Here is a 21,727-nt window from a genome sequence, read left to right as displayed (position 1 = left end):
GAGGGCACCATTCATCCCACGGGATGTCCCACAAAAGCCAAAACCGTCCTGGGTGAACTGGAATCGAGATTCGTCTGAAGATGTAACCCTCACCCTGGAGGGGCCTGGCCTGTGCTGGGAATGAAAGCTGTGTAAACTGCGGAGAGCGGGGTAGTTATGCACTGTGAAAAGTGTGAGAGGGCTGGTGAGGAAGAGTGTGCCTACCTCGGTGGAGGGGTGTGGTCATCTCCCCAAGAATGCGCAGCTGCAGCTGGGTGCTAAGGGTTGAGTCACCATGTCAGGTAGGGAAGCAGAAGAAGGATGGTCCCAGCAGAAAGAAGGAATATGCAAAGCCTTGGCATCATTTTGATGCTGGGAAGGGGTCGGGGGGTGGGGGTGCTGCAAGTAAGAGGACTGGAGGCTGAAATGAGGCCAGCGGGAAGCAGGTTATCAGGGTCTTGCATGGCATGTTAAGGAGTCTGGAGGTTGTCTAGGCACAAGGGAGCCACTGAAAGATTTTTAAAAAAATTTTTTAAAGATATATTCATTTATTTGAGAGAGAGAGAAAGCAAGCATGAGCAGGAGGGGCAGAGGGAGAGGGAGAACCTCAAGTAGACTCCATGCTGACCCTGGAGCCCTATGCAGCGCTCATCTCATGACCCTGAGGTCACCACCCCCCTGGAATCAAGAGCCAGAAGCCCAGTAGGCTGAGCTACCCAGGCACCCCACTGAAGAGTTTTAAGTGGGGCCTTGACCTAATCAAACTGGTGTTCTAGAAAGTCCACTCTGACAGCAAGTGAACACCTTCCCTGGTCCTCCCAGCATCAACCAGTCACTGGGCCGAGGAAGCGAGAGCCTCCGGTTCGCCAGGCTGGGTCATAGGCTCGAGCCCCTAGGTGGGGGTGTGTGTATGCGGGGGTGGGGCGAGACCCCATACGTGTGGTACCACCTGAGAGAAGAGGAAGAAGAGGAGCCCACAGGGAAATCCTGGGCTTCTGCTGGGAGGAGCAGACTGCATCCTGGGGAGGCGAACAAGAGTCCTTCACCCTGGCGGCATGGCCGGGCCCCCCAACCCCCAGGACCACACTCTGACTCTGGTCCCTGTAGCTCTGGAGAGGTCCACATGGCAAAGTCAGGGAAGGTTGTCCTTGGTTGAGAGGTTTGGATTATGGTGGGCCTGAGACATTTGCTGACCATGTAGGCGGACTTATTTTGCCAGGAGAGAGAGTCGGGCCACAGCCTCAGTCTCTGACCCACACGCACCTACTCCCCCATGTCCGATTCCCAGGAAGTGGGTGAGCAGGTGGGATGCAGGTGGGGTGGACCCAGACCTGTCTGCACTTGGAGTGGTGGCAGGAAGGTCCACGTTCATTTCAGGCCTCCCCTGCGGCCTCTCCACCCACCCTGCCTTTGGATGCATTTCGGGTGAATCACAAACACCCGTATTTCTTCCCCTAAATACTGCTGTGTGCATATCCTGAAGCATAACTCAGCATTTGCTGGCAGTTTTTCTTTGGAGGTAAAATTATCTTAGGTTGAAGGGTGCCTGGGGGGCTCAGTCAGTTGAGTGTCAGACTCTTCATATTGGCCCCGGTCATGATCTTGGGGACCTGGGATTGAGCCCCATGGTGGACTCTGCTCACAGAGAGTCTGCTTGAGATTCTCTCTCTCTCTCTCTTTTCCTCTGTCCCTCCCTCAACTCTCTCTCTCTCATGCTAAATAAATTTTTTTAAAAATGTACTTAGGTTGGGGGCACCTGGGTGGCTCAGTGGTTGAGCGTCTGCCTTAGGTTCAGGTCATGACCCCGGGGTCTGGGGATCAAGTCCCACATAAGGCTCCCTGCAGGGAGCCTGCTTCTCCCTCTGCCTGTGTCTCTGCCTTTCTCTGTGTGTCTCTCATGAATAATTAAATAAAAATCTTTAAAAAAAGGTGAACCCCCGGAACCCTGAACCCCCAATGCCTCTAACATGGTAACGGGAACAAGAGCAAATAATGAATAGTGTCATTTGCCAAAAGTGTACTGACCCAAGGTCACCCATCCAGCAACACCTGCCCCCTTTTCCCTTCATGGCAAATCCCAGCTCCAGCAAGAACGGGCTGAAAATCACTCATGGTTCACTCCCCAGTATCTCTCACAGCTGGGCGTGTGCACCAACCAGTCCAGGCCAATGATGCATCAGGGAAAGCCACTGGGGCTTCTAGGAAAGCTTTCCTCTCTGCTTAAAAGAGCTATCTGGGAGGAACTGCCCCGATCTTTTGTAACTTCAAATGTTATCGTGTGGGGAGATGTGATGGATGCCCAGAGCTGTGGTAGCTGCCTCGGCACCATGAATTGTACAGCTAAGAGAATCAAAGAAAAGTCAGCCCCTGCTCCTGAGTCTTGGAGCCTGCTGTATTCTGGTCTGTTTACCTGTAGGCTTGTTGTCTTGTGAGGCCATAATAGTCCTCGTTGTTGGACCATCTTCCTTGCAGTCCACACCGTACTGACTGATACACATGCTTTGTGAGATCTGTGATTGGTGCTTCCTGAGCATTCCCTGAAAACTATCTTTCTTGTATCATAAAAATCAGACTTAACTGTTTTTTTGTGTTTTTTTAAATTTATTTATTCATGAGAGACACGGAGAGAGAGAGAGGCAGAGACACAGGCAGAGAGAGAAGCAGGCTCCATTTGGGGGAGCCCAATGTGGGACTCGATCCCAGGACTCCAGGATTACGCCCTGGGGGGAAGGCAGGCGCTAAACCACTGAGCCACCCAGGGATCCCCGACTTAACTGTTTTAAAGAAAACTATAGCCCACTTATTTGTGTTTTTTTTTTAAAGATTTTATTTATTTACTCATAGAGACAGAGAGAGAGAGGCAGAGACACAGGCAGAGGGAGAAGCAGGCTCCATGCAGAGAGCCCGACGCGGGACTCGATCCAGGGTCTCCAGGATCACGCCCTGGGCTGCAGGCAGCGCTAAACCGCTGCGCCACTGGGGCTACCCCCACTTATTTGTGATATGAGTGAACCACCTGTTCCAAAAGAGTTAAGATGACAGAACAGGGGTGTTTCAAAATGGCGGTCTTCCATATTTGTGGGGATTTTGCCATCCTCATGGTCACCTCTAGATTTCATATGCTCAGAATGGGAACCGTCTTATTTCTACCTTTATTTATTGGTGAGTTTGGGCCGGGGGTCCCTAGGGGGCTAGAATCCACAAAAAGGCCCCGTCAAATCTTGATAATGCTATCAAGTTGCCAAACTGGCAACAACTTTCTTTTTTTTAACCAAACTGGTTAAAAAAAAAAAAAAGGCTTTATTACAGGTACCCAGTATAACATCTCCCCTAAATCATACAGGCTCAGAGAGAAACTGCTTGTTTGCTTTGATCAAACTGATTGGTAGGTTTCTTCTGGCCAATGTTCAACATCTGATAAATGTTTACTAAGGGCCCCACCACGTGCCAGAGTCCGTGCTAGTGATGGGGCGTCTAGCAGTGAGCCAGCCAAGTTCCACCCCAGAGGAGCCCCAGATTAGAAAGAAGGGTGGGGAAGTGATCAGGCCATTGTAATACAGAGGGAGATGTGCTCCCAAAAGGCCAAGTTCATACATTCATTCAACTGATCATTCATTTGCCGTGTTTATTGAGTATCCATGAAGTGCCTGGGAAGTGTGCTATGGATGGATGGATGGAGAGAACACCGTCCCCACGTTGCTGTCAATGTAGTAGGGGAGAAGGATGGGTAAGTAGATCATCCTAGGGTGCTAACATTATGGGAAGAGCACCTCAGAGGAAAGGCTCTAAGCAGAGATGGGATGAGAGGGTGGGGAAGAACGTTCTAGATAGGTGGGAGGTTGCTGCGCATAACAATAGGGGCAAGAGGGACTACAGACCAGGTCATCTCAAATGACTGGAGCCAAAAATTTGGAAGTTGCAAGGGGGTGGGGAGGAGAAGGTTGCAGGAGACACCTGGGGACCCGATCTTGACAAATCTCATAACCTATATGAAGGAGTTTGGAGTTCTTCTGAGGGCAATGGGTGAAGAAGAGCTTTAGGCAAGGGAATGGGGTGGTCAGATGCCCCCTTGGGAAAACCACTGGCTGCTGTGTAGAAAGGGGACCGGAGGCTGTGATGTCAGTGGCAGGAGACTGTCTGGGGGGCTGCTGGAGAGGCACAGTCACAGGAGGTGGGGACCCCTGAGCAGAGGACCCTACACCCTGGACCAGATTCTGACTCCAGGGATTGAGAAGGTAGCACAGCAGAAGGAGTCTGGGATTGGGGGTGGGCCGTGGTTCCTTTCAGGATATGTTGAACTTGAGGGGGAGGGTTCCTGGGGCAGCAGGTCTGGGACCCAGGATGAGGCATGGCTGGAGTTATGAGCAGAGGGACCCTGAGCCCACAGAGGTGGCCCCATTGCTCTTTCTTCCAGCAGGGTTGGGGCACAGACTGGGAAGAGCCCGTAGAAGAGCAGCCATCTGGGTATGGCCTGGGGGGGGGTTGCGGCAGGAGTACAGGAGATGGTGCCATCCCAGACACCAGGGAGGAGGGAGGAGGTAGGAGGTAGCCTGTCCCTGGTATTTGCTTTTAATTTGCTTTTAACTCCCATCGTAGACATGGATGGTTTGCCAAACATCTGTAAGAGGGAGAGCACGCGGGCCAAACTCTTCTGTCCTTTGGCGTATTAATCTTTCCCCTGTAACTTGGGGAGGGAGTCCTCTCTGGCTCATGAGTTCAGGGGGCACAGGGCCATGCCCCACAGCAAGGCGGTGGTGACCCCGGGTGGCGGGACATCCACACGTCCTGGGATATAGGCGAGAGGAAGCGCATGTGTCCACTGTCCGTCCCCCCTGGTAGGGCAGCAGGCAGCGGCGAGGCCATCCCAGCAGCTGGTGGCGGCAGGCACACATGTCTGTCTCTGAGGAGGGGCTCAGCCCCAGGGGCCCTCCTCGCCTTCCCGAAGCCCTCAGTGCTCTCCCCGCAAGCCTGCTCGGTGCTGGGTTCCCCGGGGAAGGCTTGGCCATCAGTGCCTCGGGTCCACTGAGGACGCGTCAAGCCCGGGGACCCTGCCAGTCAGCGCTAGGGGACTGTTGGGGTTCCAGAGGATGCAGGCACTGCTGCAGCAGGACAGGGCGGTGACCTTGCTGCTGTCTGCACAGAAGGTCACCCAAGGGACTCACATATGAATCTGCCCATTCACTGTCCCTTTCTTTCCTCTTCCCCATGGTTTTTCCCTGGGGAAACCTGCCTTTCCTGTACCCCCTCGCCCCACACATAGTGCAAAATGACACAGCTGCATGTAACGTGTGTGCTTTGGCCCCCCAAGATCATATCTGTCCCTGTTGATTGTTACGATACAAGTGGGAAGCACAAGAAAAGATGGGTGAGAACCTGAATCTCTGAGGTCCATCTGGCCAAGGTCATGGGGAGGCACTGGGGTTTGGGGTGCATGTTGGGGGGTTGGTTCACATGAAGCAAGAGCCATACTCACCCTTGCAGAAGCTGCAAGGAGGTGGGCAAGACCCGGGGGGGGCAAGGTGGGGGTGGGAGCCTGAAGGCTCTGGAGTCAGACACCAAAATGTAGCATCACTTAGAACCAAACAAGAGAGAGGAAGGGGGAGGAATGTTTCTCACGGGTTCAGGGGGTCGGAGAGCCACAGGCCCCAGAGGTCCTCCTGAGGGAACCAGTGGACAGGAGTTCAAGGCCTGAGCCCTCCAGGTCCGCAGGGCAGATCCTCAGCGCGGGTTCTGCTGGATGCCGATGCTCTGAGCTTCAGGAGGTGTTGATTTTAAAGGAGCTCCACCACGTGAGCACCGGCTTTCAGGATCCCATGACCTATGGCAGTTCACTCATTCTCGATTGGTTTAAAAAGCTGGGTGAACCCCCTTGGGCTTGTCAAGAAAGAAGGAATGGTTGTCTCAGAAGCGCTGCTTTTCCATATTGGCGGGGATTTCAACATCATCGTAGTCGTCCAGAGGTTCAATGTAGCTCGGGATGGAAACTGTCTTCTTGTTTCTCACTTTGTTGACCAGTGAGTATGTGCTCGACGGCTGACTTGGGGGTTCCTGTGGGACTAGAATATGCAAATAAATCCTTAGAGGCAAAGCTACTGTGTGTTTACATGGTTTTGACTAAGTGACTCAGTGTTGATTTCCATGGGTCTGGGTGACCTTCCCGCTCCCTGATGGACCCGACCCCATCTGTGGGAGTTGTAGATGAGCAGACATGACCCAGCCTCGGGATCCCGCAATTGAGTGAAAGGCAGATGTGGGTCAGACACCCTGGCTCCCGGGTCCCTCTGCCTGCACACCACACACATGGCATGGGAACCATGAAACGGAAGTGTAGACAACACACTGACCTGAGCTAGTACCCAGATGAGTAGAGTTGTGTGGGAGCCTCATTTTCATGGGGAAGTGATGCAAACCACATTTCCTCTCTGGCACATCCCTCACAGTGACTTACAGTGTTTTCCAGAATTTCCCCTAATTACTTAGGCACAGATCTCTGTTCAGAAGGAAAGGGGATGGTGGTGTTTGCAGAACGTGGAATTAGGGAACAGGTATGTAGCACAAGCACCCAAGTGGCCACGGGGAAGAAAAGCAAGACAGTCAGCTCTCCTCAGATGGGACCAGAGCAGCTCTACTACAATCTCGTCTTCCTCACGTAGGCCTGAGAGAGGACCACCCTTCATTTCCCGCAGGGCACTGCAGTCACACCCCCGGTTCCTACCCAGGCCTGAGCTGTCACATGCTGTGTGGCCCCGGGTGAGTCACTGAACATCTCTGTTTCTCCATGTCCTCATCTGCCAAAGGGGAATAACCACAAACCTGCCTCATAATGCTGTTGAGCACATGGCATAAGATGGTGTCCATAAGGTGCCTCGCACAGGGCTGCTCAATGAATGTGGGCTCATATTAGGATTTATCTGTGCAAGCAATACGCTCTTATGAGTTCCTAAGCTCCAGGCACTGCTCTCAGCGGTGGTTAAGGCATGGTGAGCAAGATAAGAAAGGCTCCTGTTTTCCCAGGGCTTTGTGTTCCACGGGTCGTAAACAACTGAGTAATAATGAAATGAGACAATTTTGGATAATGGCCTTCGCTTTACAGAGGGTGGGCGGCAGTGGCCTCTTTGAGGTGCTGACATTTAAAAAAAATATATTTTATCTATTTATTTGAGAAAGAGAGAGAGAACAGGGGGAGGAGAAGAGGCAGAGGGAGCAGGAGACGTGGGACTCGATCCCAGGACCCTGAGATCGTGACCCAAGCCGAAACCAAGAGTTGGATACCTAACTGACTCGGCCCCTCTAGGCGCCACGAGATGCCGACATTTGAGCTGACTTGTGAAGGATGAAGTGAGGCCCCTATGTAAGCAGCTTAGAGAAGAACATTCCAGTCAAGGGGACCAGGCGGAGTTTTTCCGGCGGCCAGTGCAGGAAGCCCAGTGACACCCCCATGTTCCTTTTGACTCATGCTCCAAGCAGGGGTTTGAATTTACACAGCGACAGCTGGGAGCGTTGCTGCTTACCCCGCCCCCTTTCCGACCTGTCTGTCCCTTCCAAAAGGCTGCTACTGTCTGCAGATTCCAGGGTTCTGGACTGAGTTTTGCATCCCTACAACATTCATATGTTGAAGTCCTCAGCCCCCAGTGAGGCTGTGTCGGAGACGGGACCTCTATGGAGGTAATGAAGGCCAAATGACGTCACAAGGGTGGGGCCCTGATCTCATAGGCTTCGTCTCCTTATAAAAAGAAACACCAGCTCACTCACTGTCTCTCTCCCTCCCCCCTCTCTCCCTACCCACCCCAGCATCCCCAGCCACACTGGCTGGCACCTCAGTCTTGGACTTCTAGCCTCCAGGACCACGAGAAAATTCCTATTGCTTAAATCACCTGGTTTATGGGACTTTGTCCTGGGCAGCCTGAGCTGAGATATTCAGATACATTTGTTACCCCGAAGGAAACTGCAATCAGAGACAGATACTTACATGTGTGTTCTGGAAAAAGCAGACCTCTGGGTGGCAGAGGGGGCAACTGAACCAGCGGTTCATTGTGAACATTCCTGGAGAGAGAGAGAGAGAGATCAGGGTGTGGTTCTGACCATGCTGGTGGTCAGCATGAGAAGAAGAAGGACAGCGCTGAACATTCAGACCCTGGTCCCTGAAAGCAGGAGGCATCGCCTTTTCTAGGTTTTGTATACTATTTGTAAAGAAGCTGATGCCTCTGTCCCCGGGGACCAGCTGGACTTAGCATGGAGCGTGCCTTCCCAGGCAGTTTCAGGCAGGGGAGGTAATAAGCACCAGGTGCGCTTTGATTTGCAGAAACACAAGAGTTCCTGAAGCCACCTGTGCACACAGTGTGTGACCGCAGCCCACCTGCGTGACCACAGTCCACACCCGCGGGCCCACTCTGCTGAAAGGCTTGCGTGTGTTCACCAGAAGACGTGTGCCCGAATATCCATCCCAGCACCATGCACAACAGCCCCACACTGCACACCGCCAAGGTGTGCAGTGGCCACAGAGTGGATAAATTCGTCATGGTGCACTCCCACCGTGGAAGACTATAGGAGCGAGGGTGGGCCGCCCATAACCACACGCAATGACACTCACAAAACACAGCTCACCAAATAAGCCAAGCGGCACTGGATAGTATACACTCCATCTCCAGCCCTTTTGGAGGCTATGATGAATTATCCACTCTACAGCTGGAGCCAAGGCTCCGTGAGCCTATCTGGCTGGCCGTGCTTTGCACATGGTGCCACACACCCACGTTGGGAGAAAGCCTGCTCCGTGAGATCACACTGGGAGAGGACTCCTGGAAGCTTGCCCCTGATTTCTCCTGGGCTCTACCCTACACACTTTCCACTTTGATGAGTTTACTCTGCGCCCTTCTACTACAAAAACCCATAAGTGTGACTACAGTAGCTTTTCTGGGTCCTGTGAGTCCTTCTCTAGAGAGTCATCAACCCTAAAGGTGAACCTGGGTTTATGCCCAACGCATAGCAATCATAAAAGCCCCAAATATATCACAAAATACAGAAGTAGAACAAGGGGCCTATTTTCCTTAAGCACCCAGCCTTAAACAGACTACACTTGTGATCCATCTAAAGAAAAGGAGGGTGGGGACACCAGGTTGGCTCAGTCAGTAGAGCAAGCCTGCAACTCTTGACCTAGGAGGGGTGTGAGTTCCAGCCCCACTTTGGAGGTAGAGATGACTTAAAAATAAAATCTTGAAAAGGACAGGAGGGTAGGCCTAACCCTAAGTGGTGGGCCCAGTGCACAGAGCTTGACCTATGACCTCTATGAAATGAGACGAGCCCAGGACGACTTGGAGAGCAGAGCCCCAGACGGTGCCCCGAGGCCCCAAAAGCCCGAATCCTTTTTCCCTTGGTGCAGGGGGACTTGGCACATGTGACTGCTCACTGGCTGCTCAGGCGCAGTAGGCGTCAAGGGCATCCCGCGGAGAAGTGCAGGTGCAGGGGTGGGTGTGAGTGCGGGGCTCTCTAGACGCAAAAGACCAACCGGTTCCCCTGACTTACTCATACATCTTCTCATCATCTCTTCGCTTTTCTTCCAAGGGCTTGGCAATTTCCCACTTCTTGCCTAAGAGCAATCCAATAAGCATATTTCATTTGGGAGGAATTAGCAGAAGATGTGACTTTAGAGTTCAGAGGCCCTCAGACACTGAGTGTGTTCAGGGTGTTTTGGGGTGGAGTTGGGAAGAACCACTGTGGGGACACGGAGCAGGTAAGGAATGGAGACTGACTTTAAGTCTCCCGGCCTTTGGGTAATTCACGAGGGTGGCCCTGCTTGCTTCCTCAGTGCCCAGAAATAGTGGTGGAATGAGCAACCCAGAGTGTGGTTGGGGGGGAAATGAAAGAAAGAATGAGAAAAGCTGTTCATAAACTGTGGTGTGGGGATCCCTGGGTGGCACAGCGGTTTAGCACCTGCCTTTGGCCCAGGGCGCGATCCTGGAGACCCGGGATCGAATCCCACGTCGGGCTCCTGGTGCGTGGAGCCTGCTTCTCCCTCTGCCTGTGTCTCTGCCTCTCTCTCTCTGTGTGTGTGACTATCATAAATAAATAAAAATTAAAAAAAAAAAACTGTGGTGTGCTGGACCTACACGTTACTGCTAATTATAACCTACATGTGAAGAGCAGTGGGTTGAGATAAAAGAGAATGGGGTAAGGTTTTTGTTTTAGGGTCATGCTTTCATCCGTATCTAAAAAGGAAACAGTTTAAGAAGGCAGGTGGACAGAGGACCATGGGACCCAGAATATGCTTTGTCTTTAAAAAACCAATTGCCACCAAGGGGTGAAGGGACTAATGTTCAGCCCGGTGGATGCAAGTTCTGGTCCCCACTCTGCCCCCAACTCCTGTGGCCTCATCGAGGCTTGGCTTCTCTCTGAACCTTAACTGGCTTATCTACAAAAAGAGGTTGAGGAGGATGACAGGGTCTCACTCCTTGTGTGGCTCTAATCTTTCAGGGCAGACCCAGGGCACTGAGGGGTGCCTGTCCAGGCTGACCCCCCAGGGGAGCTGGCCACCCTTCTCACTGTCTTTACCCTCTGCAGGTCAACAGAGGGGTAGGATCTCAAGAAAACACACCATCAAATCAAGTCAAGGATTTCATGTTTTGGGACGTGAACAGCAAAGTGGAAACCTGCGCGTAGGTCATCTAAAGTTCATGTAGGGCCTTCAGGAAGCTGCTCGTTTATATTCTGAGGATGCCAACAACCTCTGGCCAAGGCAGCTTGCACTCTGGAAAATTCAGAGTATGACTTTAGAGAAGGCAACCGGGGTGGCCAATGTGTTGGTCACGGACTAAGCTCATTTTTCATGCATTAAGACAGTCTTTTTGTAAAAAACCTGCTTTGGGGGCCCCTGGGTGGCTCAGGGATTGAGCGTCTGCCTTCGGCTCAAGGTGTGATCCCGGGGTCCTGGGATTGAGTCCCGCATCAGGCTCCCCGAGAAGGAGCCTGCTTCTCCCTCTGCCTGTGTCTCTGCCTCTCTCTCTGTGTCTCTTATGAATAAATAAATAAATAAAATATTTAAAAAAAACAAACCCACTTTGTTGAGGGATGATGGACTTGCAAAAAAGCTGTATATATTCCCATGTATTTAACGTGTACAACTTGATGGGCTTGGAATTGAGACAACCTTTGACATTCCTTGGGTCTGAGCTATCTCCTAAGTCCCGGAAGTAAGACCAGCAGCCACACCAGAGAGAGAAAGCGCTGGAGCATCCTGTGCCTTGAAACAGATTCTGCCCTCACCCAAACCCTGCGGGGGCCTGCAGAGTTCCTGGACAGGAGTTACCCTCCCTCCCTTTGCTGTGCAGATGGAGACACCGAGGCTCAGAGATGTAAGCTAGTGGGAGGGCTAGGACTCAAACCCAGAGCACATGATGCTTAATCCAAAATTCAGCCGATACAGGCCCAGAACAAATCATCTTATCCCTGATGCACAAGGATATGCACCCCAGATCTGCTCCCTCCACCTGCCCCAGGGGATACCACCATTACCCTGTCTAAGCAGCTGCCTGCAGGCACAGTACAGGATAAGGCCCAGGCCTGTGGAGACGACAATGATGGCCACAGCTAAGATGATCCAGAAATTGTCCCTCCACCAATCCATCGCAGTAAGACCCTGAGGAGAATGGAGACAGAGGGATGATGCAGGAGCAAGAGCATCTGGCAGGGAGCGGTGGGAGGCTGTTGTCTACCACGTGGAGGGGCTACCTCTGCTTAGGGGCTGGGCAGGCGCTGGCTGGGGCAAACCCTCCCCCTGCGCAGCCGGGAGACCTTAGGCAAGGTCCTGAAGCCCCTCTGAGCATCGGTGTGTCCTCCTTTACAACATGGCAGCGGTGCCGGCCAGCGATGCTCTACATGTTAAACCCACACAATGTTAGAAGTCAATCATATCTCAGTAAAGCTGGGCTGAAAAAGAGGGAAAAAAGATAAGAAAAGGAAACAAGAGAGCAGAAGATTTGAGGATTGTTGGAAGGTCCCCGCGGTGGAAGATGACCAATGCTCTCATAGGATAGTGATGACTAATGTTCAGTCTGAAGCTGTTGCCCCTGTCATATTGTGCTGTAATCTTTTGTCACCATCAAATCTGCAGTAAAATTGCACAATAAAAGTTTGTAGGAACGGAGCCCGGGGAGTAATGACATGTGGGTGGTGGTTTTCCAACCAGGGGTAATGTATGTGTGAGTAAAACAGCAGCCGTGAGGCCCCCGCCAGTGGGGAGCAGCCTGCAGGTGGGATTCCTAGGAATAGGAATGTGGGGAGCTCTTGGGGGAGGGACGGGGCACCCCTCATCCAGGGCGTGAGCACTCTATTTGGATATTAAAATTTAAAAAAATCATCCTTGGATCACCTGGGTGGGTCAGTGGTTGAACATCTGCCTTCAGCTCAAGGCATGACCCTGGGGTCCTGGGATCCAGTCCTACATTGGGCCCCCCCCAGGGAGGTTGCTTCTCCCTCTGCTTGGGTCTTTGCCTCTCTCTGTGTGTCTCTCATGAATAAATAAATACAATCTTGAAAAGAAAAATGATCCTTGAGGCCTGGCATATCCTTGGTATTAGCTAAATGGAAACTCATGCATATTCATACAGAGCCACTTCCAATTCATGCTTCTGAGTAATATTAGCAATATAAACAGGGACCCAGGGGATCCCTGGGTAGTTTGGTGGTTTAGCGCCTACCTTCGGCCCAGGGCGTGATCCTGGAGTCCCGGGATCGAGTCCCATGTCACGCTCCCTGCATGGAGCCTGCTTTTCCCTCTGCCTGTCTCTGCCTCTCTCTCTTTCTCTCTCTCTCTCTCTTTCTCTCCCCGCTGTGTCTTTCATGAATAAGTAAATAAAATCTTTAAAAAAATAAACGGAGACCCAGTCAGGGGAACGGGGTAAAGTAAGCTAAGGCTCTGATTCCTACAAAGACTTCTGACTTGGCTCACTAAGTACCTGTTTATATTACTAGCATCGTGTCTTCATTTATGATGTTTGATGTTGTTTCTACTGTAATTTGGGTTTTCAGTTCCAAACTTTGTTTGTTTGTTTTAGTGAAGGTTTGGCTTGACCAAATAGAACATCTTTTGGCCATACCAATTGTGTGTAACTAGTGGTCTTGTACGTGCATCGTTCTGCAGCTTTTTTGCTCAACTTTTCAATAAGCATTATGCTTTTGCCATTTATCCATGGTCGTGTGGGTGTGCTGGGGATTTAGTCTTAACGGGGTGAACTGTCAGCTAACCAGGTAGCCTGACCATCAGGCAGGCACTGAGCAGAGGTTTTATCGTAAATCACCTTTTCAAACGCACGTAAATCACCTTTTCAGGAGGTGCTAACGAAAACAATAGAGGAAGAAGAACAGAGGGGAAAAAGGAGAAGCATGGAGACTGGGAACTTGGCTTTCAGGAGGGCCCCATGAAATTTGGTTTTGCCGGGTCCAGGGAGGTCACAGGGCACTGGACTTAAGGAAATGCCACATAAGGAAGCCTGGGTGACTCAGTTGGTTAAGGATCTGCCTTCAGCTCGGGTCATGATCCCGAGGTCCTGGGATCGAGCCCTGAGTGGGGCTCCAAGATCAGCAGGGGCATCTGTTCCTCCCTCTCCCTCTGCCCCTCTTTTATTATTATTTTTTTATTTTTTTTCTTTTATTATTTTTTAAAATTTTTTATTTTTCTTTATTTTTTCTTTATTTTTTTCTTAAAAAAATAAAATGAGCATTGCCAAATTTTACCAACTGAACTCAGTCGGCTTAGTAATCAAAAGAAACTATTTTTAAAATATTTTATTTATTTATTATTCATCTCCCTGTTCTGTTTGGCTTCGAGAGACCACTCGTGTTCCTGGGCCGTGGCCCCTTCCTTATGCCCGGAACCAGCTGGGTGGCATGTCCCTGGCAGTCCCTCCATAGCCACGTCTGCCTCCTCTTCCTCTTTGGACTCTGTCTCCTACCCGGACCACCCAGGATGATCTTGTCTCCCCGGCTGCTGAGCAGCCACCTCAATTCCACCTGCGCCATCACTTCCCCCTTGGCTGTGGCCTGACACCATCACAGGCTGGGGCTGTGTAGGGTTACCCCACAGACCACCTCGGGTTCTCACCTCAGGACGAGACGCCCGCACAAGCGCTTCCATGGGCTCATGTTTGTGTTTTGCCACTAGAAAGTCAGGAAGAAAAGGGAGGAAAAGTGAGGAGGGGCTCTGCTATCTTTGACAGACGTCCATGGCCTGGGGCCCAAGGTCACTGACCTCATCAGGAAGCAGTAGGGACCTGTCATGAGGCTTGGGGTCAGACATGGGTCTCTATTTCTGGGAGGTGTCTCTGCCCCATGGGAGGGAATATCTTTGTTGTAAAGAGTCTGAGGACACAGGGAGGTTCTTGAGGCAGGACTGGGGCTCATAGGTGAGGCTGGGCCCTGGGGGCCAGGGCGGGGGGCACCCTTGGCCCTTTATAGACCAGAAGAGGAATCATCATCGTGGGCCCAGGTCAGCAGTCCCAGAGCACAGAAAAGGGAGAGGGGCCAAGCACACAGGTGTGCAGACCCAGGGTCCCTGCTGCTGGGAGGAGATCAGGAGCTGCAGGCCGGACCTCAGGTGCCATCACCTGGGGGAGCATCTGGTGGACACCACACCTGGAGGAAGGAAGGGAAGAGGCACCATGGGAGTGCCCCTCAGATTTTAGTTGTCAAGGAGCTTGGATATCAGGCTCTGGGCAAAAACTGAAAGAATATTGAGGTTCCCAACCCTCACCTGGCCCGAACCTTGCAATCACTCAGGGAGCCTGAAAGACTGTCTGCTCTACATCCAACTCTAACTGATCTGGGGTGGGGCCTGGCCACCGTGGTTTTGTTTGTCTTTTTTTTTTTTTTTAAGATTTTATTTATTTATTTACAAGAAGCATAGAGAGAGAGGCAGAGACACAGGCAGAGGGAGAAGCAGGCTCCTCGCAGGGAACCCAATGCAAGACTCGATCCCAGGACCCCGGGATCACGCCCTGAGCCAAAAGCAGATGTTCAACCGCTGAGCCACCCAGGTGCTCCCTGTTTGTTTGTTTTCATAAAATTCTCCCTGAGTGACGTGCGCTTTGTCTCTGAATTCCTATTACAACCTCCCCGATGGAGGTGCTGTTGGCACCCCCAGTAGAAATGGGGCGCCAGGAGGTGAAGCAATTTGCTAGAGGCAGTGCAGCTGGGAGTTGACTGACCCAAGATTCCAGGTCAGTGCCATTGGACCAGAGTTCATGCTTCTCTTAGGCTGCGGGGTGGACACCAAGCTGGTGCATGCTTTTCTTTTCACAACAGAACTGAAAGCAGAACCCTCACCCGAGGGCTTCCAATTCCAGCAGGGCCTCAGCCGTGGGCCACGTCTCATTCCCCACAGCAAGAACCGCAGTATGAAAATGCGTCTCAGAAAAGCAACACGCTCTGCGTGCTGACGTAGCCCAGGCCAGAAGTGCTCTGCACGCTCTGTCTCACAACGGCGGCTTCTGGTTATAAGCCCATTTACAGAGAAGACAGCAGAGGCTTAGGTCTGAGTCAGTGGCCCAGGGTCGCAGAGCTAGCAAGTGGAAAATTCAGAAGCCAGCCCCCCACCCCAGGTCTCCCTGATACCAGTGGAGCTTTCATGTGTGACTGCCGAACGGGGGGCTTTGGGAGATGCATGAAAATGCAGATGCCAGGGTCCCAGGCCCCTTCCCAGTTCTTATCTGTGGGTCCAGGGTGGGACTCGGCAATTAGTCCTTTTATTTTTTTTTTTAAAGATTTTATTTATTCATAGAGAGAGAGGGGGTTTGGGAGCAGAGACACAGGCAGAGGGAGAAGCAGGCTCCATACAGGAAGCCCGACGTGGGACTCGATCCCGGGTCTCCAGGATCACACCCCAGGCTGCAGGCGGCGCCAAACCACTGCGCCACTGGGGCTGCCCAGCAATTAGTCCTTTTAATGAGCACAGCTCCAGGGAGGAACGTGTCCGGCCAGGGAGCAGAGCCCACAGTTGGGGCGGGTGAGCCCAGGGGAGGCTTGTCTGCACACCCTGCCCTGCCTCCTCCAACTCCACAGTCAGGGGCAGTTGTAGCACTGGCATGGTGGAGTGCAGGCCCCTCCAAAAGACTCCTTGAATCAAACACCTCTCCTGTTTGCTTGTCACAATGCCTGAAATTGTGTCATCAAGTTTCTGCAAAAGTCCCATGCTCCCCACCCACCCCCGCCCCCTGCTTCCTGTCCGTTCAAACTCATTTGCTGGAGAGTGCCAGACTCTGAGGAAGAAAACCTGATCAGTACTAGGGTGCGAATGACTTCTCGGCTCCTCAGGGGATGGGACTGCTTCCTTGGATTCCCTAGGGTGTTAGCCAGCACAGGGAGCATCCTAGGATCGTATCCAGAGTCCCCAGAGGATATAAATGAATGTGACATAGGAGCAAAGACTGTCTTATGTAGCTCGTCCTCCTGCTAGAGGCCCAGCCCTGGTCAGGGGGTTCTCAGTGCTCATCCGGCCCTCAGGACAGACTTGGGATCTCACGCACCCCATGACCTCTGTGGCTGATGAGATCCTGATGGGGGCTCCACCGTCAGAGTGATGGAGACCCAAGAGGTGAGAGCGGGTTGGACGTGAAGGCAGAGGAAAGATGGTTCACTGAGAATACGAGGGGCTTCAAGGTGCTTCTAAACCATGAAGGTGTCGGGACAGGAGACAGGAAAGCAATACAGAGAAGAGAGACCTCTTCCCAGCCCGAAGGAAGGAGGATGGAGAGGGGCATGCTGGGGCCCAGGGGGTGGGAAGCAGGGAGATCCAACACCCCTGTTCTCTCTGAAGTAGGAGCCAGGTTGGCAGGTGCTAGGTGGGCGGAGTGGGAGGCAGACCCCAAGTTGTCACTGGAGGGATGCGTTCCTCCTCCAGCCGGGCCCACACACTCTGACCCTGCCCTGCCCCTGCCCCTGTCCTCGGGGCTTGCTGTCCGTCCTGTGGTTCACTGGTTCACTGTCACCCATGCGGGCCAGTCAGCTCCACTGGGCAGGGCTGCTCTCTACCCCTGTCTGCAGGGCTCAGACCTCACCTGGATCCAGTAAGCAATCCAGAGGGATTTAGGACTATGCAAATGAATGACCCACAGGCCTCTCCCCTGACCTGTGGCTGGACTTCCCCTCTGAGGATACAGGCAGGCAGGCAGTTTAGATCTACAGTCTGCACCCTGATTCCAGAGCGACCCAGCCCGGCCTGCCACCTGGCTGTCCACCTACCATCTCAGCGGCGGCTATAGGCACTGAACAGCCGGCAGGGAAGCAGAGGCCCTGTGGAACCTGGGGGTGGAGCTCCGGCCTCCCAAAGGTCTCTCCTCCTCCACTCCAGCAACATGCTCACCCTCCCAGCGAGCATGTTGCAAGTCTGAGTGGCCTCAGGGCCAGTGGGTGGCTGAGTACAGTTCACCGACCCAGCCCCAGCCCTGGCTCTCACTTCCCCAAAAGGCATTTCTGGGGAGTCAGTGACAGAAGTCATACTGTCCCCTTACCGGGAATTCCAGAGACTGTGGGTTTATTTAGCACTTGCTTTAAACACACACACACACACACACACACACACACACACACACACACCAGGGATCTCTGGGTGGCTCAGAGTTTTAGCATCTGCCTTCGGCCCAGGGCATGACCCCAAGGTCCTGGGATCGAGTCCTGCATCAGGCTGCCTGCAGGGAGCCTGCTTCTCCCTCTGCCTGTGTCTCTGCCTCTTTCTCTGTGTCTCTCATGAATAAATAAAAAAGAAATCTTAAAAAAATAAATAAATAAAGCACGCCAAAAAACCCCTACATAACCAAATTGTATAGTGTAGGCAGATGGCTACACAAACACTCATAAACACTGGCATACGTGAAACAGTTCATGAACCTTCTTTCTGACATGTCTTCCCAGCAGCATTTTCCTGCCTCATCTAGCTGAGTGTGTTTAAAAAAGTAGGGAGCATGAGGCCCTCTGTTTCTTTCCAGAGCCACTAATGATCAAGTCCTGGGTATTGAAACAGCTGGCTTTTTTTCCCTTGAGAGAAATTAATGATTTGAGGCAGCCGCGAGGCCCAAAATTTTCAGAGAGAATGCGGGTGTGTTGGGGTGTCCTAGCGGGAGTTGCAAGAGGCCTCCAACAAAGCCTCCATGGGAGGAAGGAAGATGGGGTCCCGCTCCTCACTTGCCCTCTGAGTTAGGGCTTCATGGCCTGGGACACAAATCCCCTTGAATGAGGCCTGCCCTGCCCGGGGCAGCACCTGCTATGTCTCTAAGTCTTCGTGCAGAGAGAAGAACGGGGAAAAAAGCTCATTAATAAATGTTTATATGGCCTATATGTGGGAAGGATAACTTTGGATATATTGGGTTAAGTTAAATGTATTATTAAAATTAACTTCAGCTTTTTATCTCTTTTAATTTTTCCAATTGAAATTATTCTCTCTTGTGCCTCTGCTCACACTCAGATTCTTGGGACCAACTGGCTGGCTCAGTTGGTGCAGCATGCGACTCTTGATTTTGAGTAGGGGGTTGTGAGTTTGAGCCCCACCCCGTGTCCGGTTGTGGAGATTGCTTAAATAAACAGACTTAAATTTTTTTTTTTTCCCCGCCAGGGGGACGGGGAAGCAAAGAGTAATCACACGGTCATTGCCTCTGATTCCGTAATATCGTTTCTAGAGATAACAGCCTGAGAAGGAATCCAAAGGAAGTAAAAGTTGGATGCAGAACCGTGTTGACTTGGGCACACACAGAGGCAGGGAGCCATCCCACCTGCCACGTGGGACTGGGTGATGGGGGGAGTTGAGCAAGAGCCACTCAGTGGATTGCATGCAGCAATCGGGTGGCAGGAAGATGAGAAGAAACCCAGTGACATTCCAGGAACCCCAGACCCTGAGGGAGCAGAGCAGGGCCCGTGCCCATGCGGTGCCATGTCTCCCCTTGACACCTGGGTGCGCTGCTGGGGCCTATGGGGAGAAAGCCCAGGACGCAGACCTTCCACCGTGCGGAAATACGATCGATCCCCCTCTCTCGCTCTGCCGCCAGCCTCGCTATGAAGCATGAACCCAACACGGTTTCAAGACTCCAGGTATCACATCTTAAAAGAGCCTCTGCTTGCCCCTCCTGAGCAGGTGGCCTTTGTGGTGTTTCCACGGCGTTGGCTATGTCCTCCTCAGAATCTTTTGGAATTACGGATGACTCAAGCTTCCTACTGAGTTATCCCAGGATTTCTGCAATCCATAAATCCTTCCTCGGGTCCCGTCAAATTGTCTCCCACTGTTGCTGGCCTTTTTTGTTTGGCTCTGGTGCCGGGAACCCTGTCCCTGGGTGGCTCTCTGGCCACGGTGCTTGTATTATCCGAGGGTGGGGGGCACTGAGGATGCCTGGTGACAGCCGCTGAGGCCTGTAAGTCCCCTCTAGAACTTGTTTAATCAAAACAAGACAGTGCTACCTTCTCAAAATAGCTACGCTCTCTGCCGAAAAACCAGGAGGCAAAAACCCAAACTACGTTGTTTGTTGCGAGGTTGTGGAATGTGGGCTCATCCCTTCCCCTTGTTTGTCTGAAGTTTTCATGTTCATTGATCCTAAGAAATACTGAGAAGCCGCCAGGTCTTGTCCTTACCAGGCACGGGGAGTCCCACCTCCAGAGCTCTCCGGGAGGTTCACACGCTGGCACGCTTGGTCTGGCGGAGGGGCCAGGAAAGGCAGTGGCCCTCGGGACCAGTGATGAGTGACAAAGTGGAACTGGAAACATCAGGCTGGAGCCAGGCCCCCTCCGCGGTGATTTCCCCCACCCGGGGTGGCAGCAGATGGCTGACGGGGATCTGAGGCCAGCCCGGCATAGCTAGACCTTGGGGCCGTGGGAGCATGGGATGTCTTACCAGTCCCCATGCAGCAGATGCACACGCATGACGGCGCCACAGCGTGTGGCCCCTAGGGTGTTTTGCACGGGCCCCACAACGCAGCCCAAAGTTTGCACTGTCACTGCCTCGCCCCCTTACCCCCAGCGCACACCCATCGGGGTCCTCTCACTATCAGAGTCCAGAGAGGGTGAACCACCCCTCTACAGATAACACAGCTCGCTGCCCGTCATTGTGTCATTTCAACCCGAGACGCAGATTTCTTCATCCCCCCAACACACGCTGGGGAATGGAGGCCCAGAGGGGTGCAGTGATTCTGAGGTCACCCAGCTGGTGGGTGGCACAGTGGACTCGCCAAGGCCACCCAGAGATTGGGCTACAACCCCCGGGTGACCCCTCGGGTGGCTCGGGCCTGGATGCTTACCTGGGTAGCAAGGGTGTCCATCCGTGAGCAGCTGAGGGTATGGCAGGGGCCCGAGTGTGGTGGCTCCGGCGCAGCTGGCAGGACGCCTTCCTCACCCACAAGCCTCCCGCCCACCCCGGAGCAGTGAGCCCATCCAGACCACACTTCCCCTTCCTGCTCAGCCCTCCGGTGGGGGGAGGCCCAGGCGCCTGCACAGCAGCCCGTCCTTGTTCCAGGGGAGCTGCCTCCCCAGGCTCTCAGGACCCAGACCTCCTTCCACGAGGCCCGGCAGACAGCCATCCAGGGGTGGGGGGCAGGCTCACTGGCATGGACGGGGTGCTGTGGGGTCCCTGAGATGAGCCTGTGTGGGCATCCTTGGCTGCAGCAGCCCCCATAGGGTTCCCAAAGAGTGAGGACGCTGGCTCCCACCCAGAGACCCGGGCACGACACAGGCTCAGGTGGGACAGGGCATCCCTGTGGGAGCCGCTGGAGGAAACCTGGGCACCTAGGGGCTACTGGGCCAGCCATCCACCGCCCCCCCCCCCGCCCCGGAGGACTAGGTCTCCACCAAATGGGGTAGAGAGTCGCCAGCAGTGCCCTGGGGCTGCAGACCATGGTGGCGGGGCTGGGGCATCCGTGAACCATTTTGTCGTTTTGTCTTGTCGAATTGACCGTTCTGACTTTAGGGAACAGCCTGGCTGTAAAAATAGCCACATGGGTGTGTACCACCTCTGCCCCAGGGACAGAGGTTATTTTGAGTCTCTGGGGTAATGATGCTGCCCTGGGCTTTCTGGTAAATGCTTACCCACCGGCTTGCAGGAAAACAGGATTCCTGATCTGACCAGCTTTGCAAATTTCCACGATGCAGACAGCGCCACTGTGGCCCATCTCGAGCCAGTGGCGGGCTGGGCCTGCACTGGGCTGGGGGTGGGGTGGGGCATGTTTCCATCAGGGGTTACAGCCGGCCGCTAACTCCCAGCCCCCAGCACCTGCGGGCACTGCGCCCACCATGGCAGTGCCTTTTGTGCCCTGCCTGGCCGCATCTCCCCTGGCCTGGGGGGTGATCACCTCCATGGTACAGGGGAGCACACCTGAGTGGGGAGTTACAGCTGGAGTCAGCTCCTGGGCCAGGGAAGAACTCCAAGCCCCTGTGTGCCTGTGAGCATGCAGAACCTGTGCTCTTTCTTCAGATCGAGCCAGCGTTGAGCTGCTCCAAACACTCCCTAAAAGCGGATTTAAAGTGATGGTTGGAGAAGTAAACACATGCTCCCGTGGGAATAGCTCAGCCTGTGCTACCCAGGCCTGACTTCTGGGTCTGCATCCCATGTGGTTTCAGCAGCGCTTGGGGCTGGCCCCAGCTAGGTGACAGCATTCTCAGCATACCTGCTGCCTGCCAAGGGGAACCCAGCACAACAGGCTGTGGCCCCCGGGGAGGGGGCGTTGGAGAGGGTCCAGGGGGTCAGGATCCCACATGCAGTTACCCACAGAGATCCGGGTGCATCCCTCCC

The 21,727-nt window shown here is 53.3% G+C and overlaps 1 protein-coding gene across 2 annotated transcripts; it reads right to left on the bottom strand.

Annotated features, from left to right (window-relative positions):
* Nucleotides 1-2,844: 2,844 nt before the first annotated feature.
* Nucleotides 2,845-20,737, bottom strand: LOC121500055 (SLP adaptor and CSK interacting membrane protein). 2 transcript variants are annotated; one of them, XM_041771483.1, is made up of 6 exons: nucleotides 20,241-20,737; nucleotides 14,072-14,127; nucleotides 11,485-11,608; nucleotides 9,499-9,562; nucleotides 7,949-8,022; nucleotides 2,845-6,035 (listed from the first exon to the last, which is right to left on the bottom strand). In XM_041771483.1, the coding sequence occupies exons 2-6, from the start codon at nucleotides 14,102-14,104 to the stop codon at nucleotides 5,881-5,883; spliced, it is 450 nt and encodes a 149-aa protein (XP_041627417.1). In that variant the 5' UTR covers nucleotides 14,105-14,127; nucleotides 20,241-20,737; the 3' UTR covers nucleotides 2,845-5,880. The 2 variants fall into 2 exon arrangements, with proteins under 2 accessions (XP_041627417.1, XP_041627415.1); XM_041771481.1 differs by lacking the exon at nucleotides 14,072-14,127.
* Nucleotides 20,738-21,727: the final 990 nt, after the last annotated feature.

This window comes from Vulpes lagopus, chromosome 10 (genome assembly GCF_018345385.1).
Source record: "Vulpes lagopus strain Blue_001 chromosome 10, ASM1834538v1, whole genome shotgun sequence".
NCBI lineage: Eukaryota > Metazoa > Chordata > Mammalia > Carnivora > Canidae > Vulpes > Vulpes lagopus.
The sequence above is the reverse complement of the archived record's forward strand: the minus strand, read 5'-3'. Positions and strand labels throughout refer to the sequence as shown.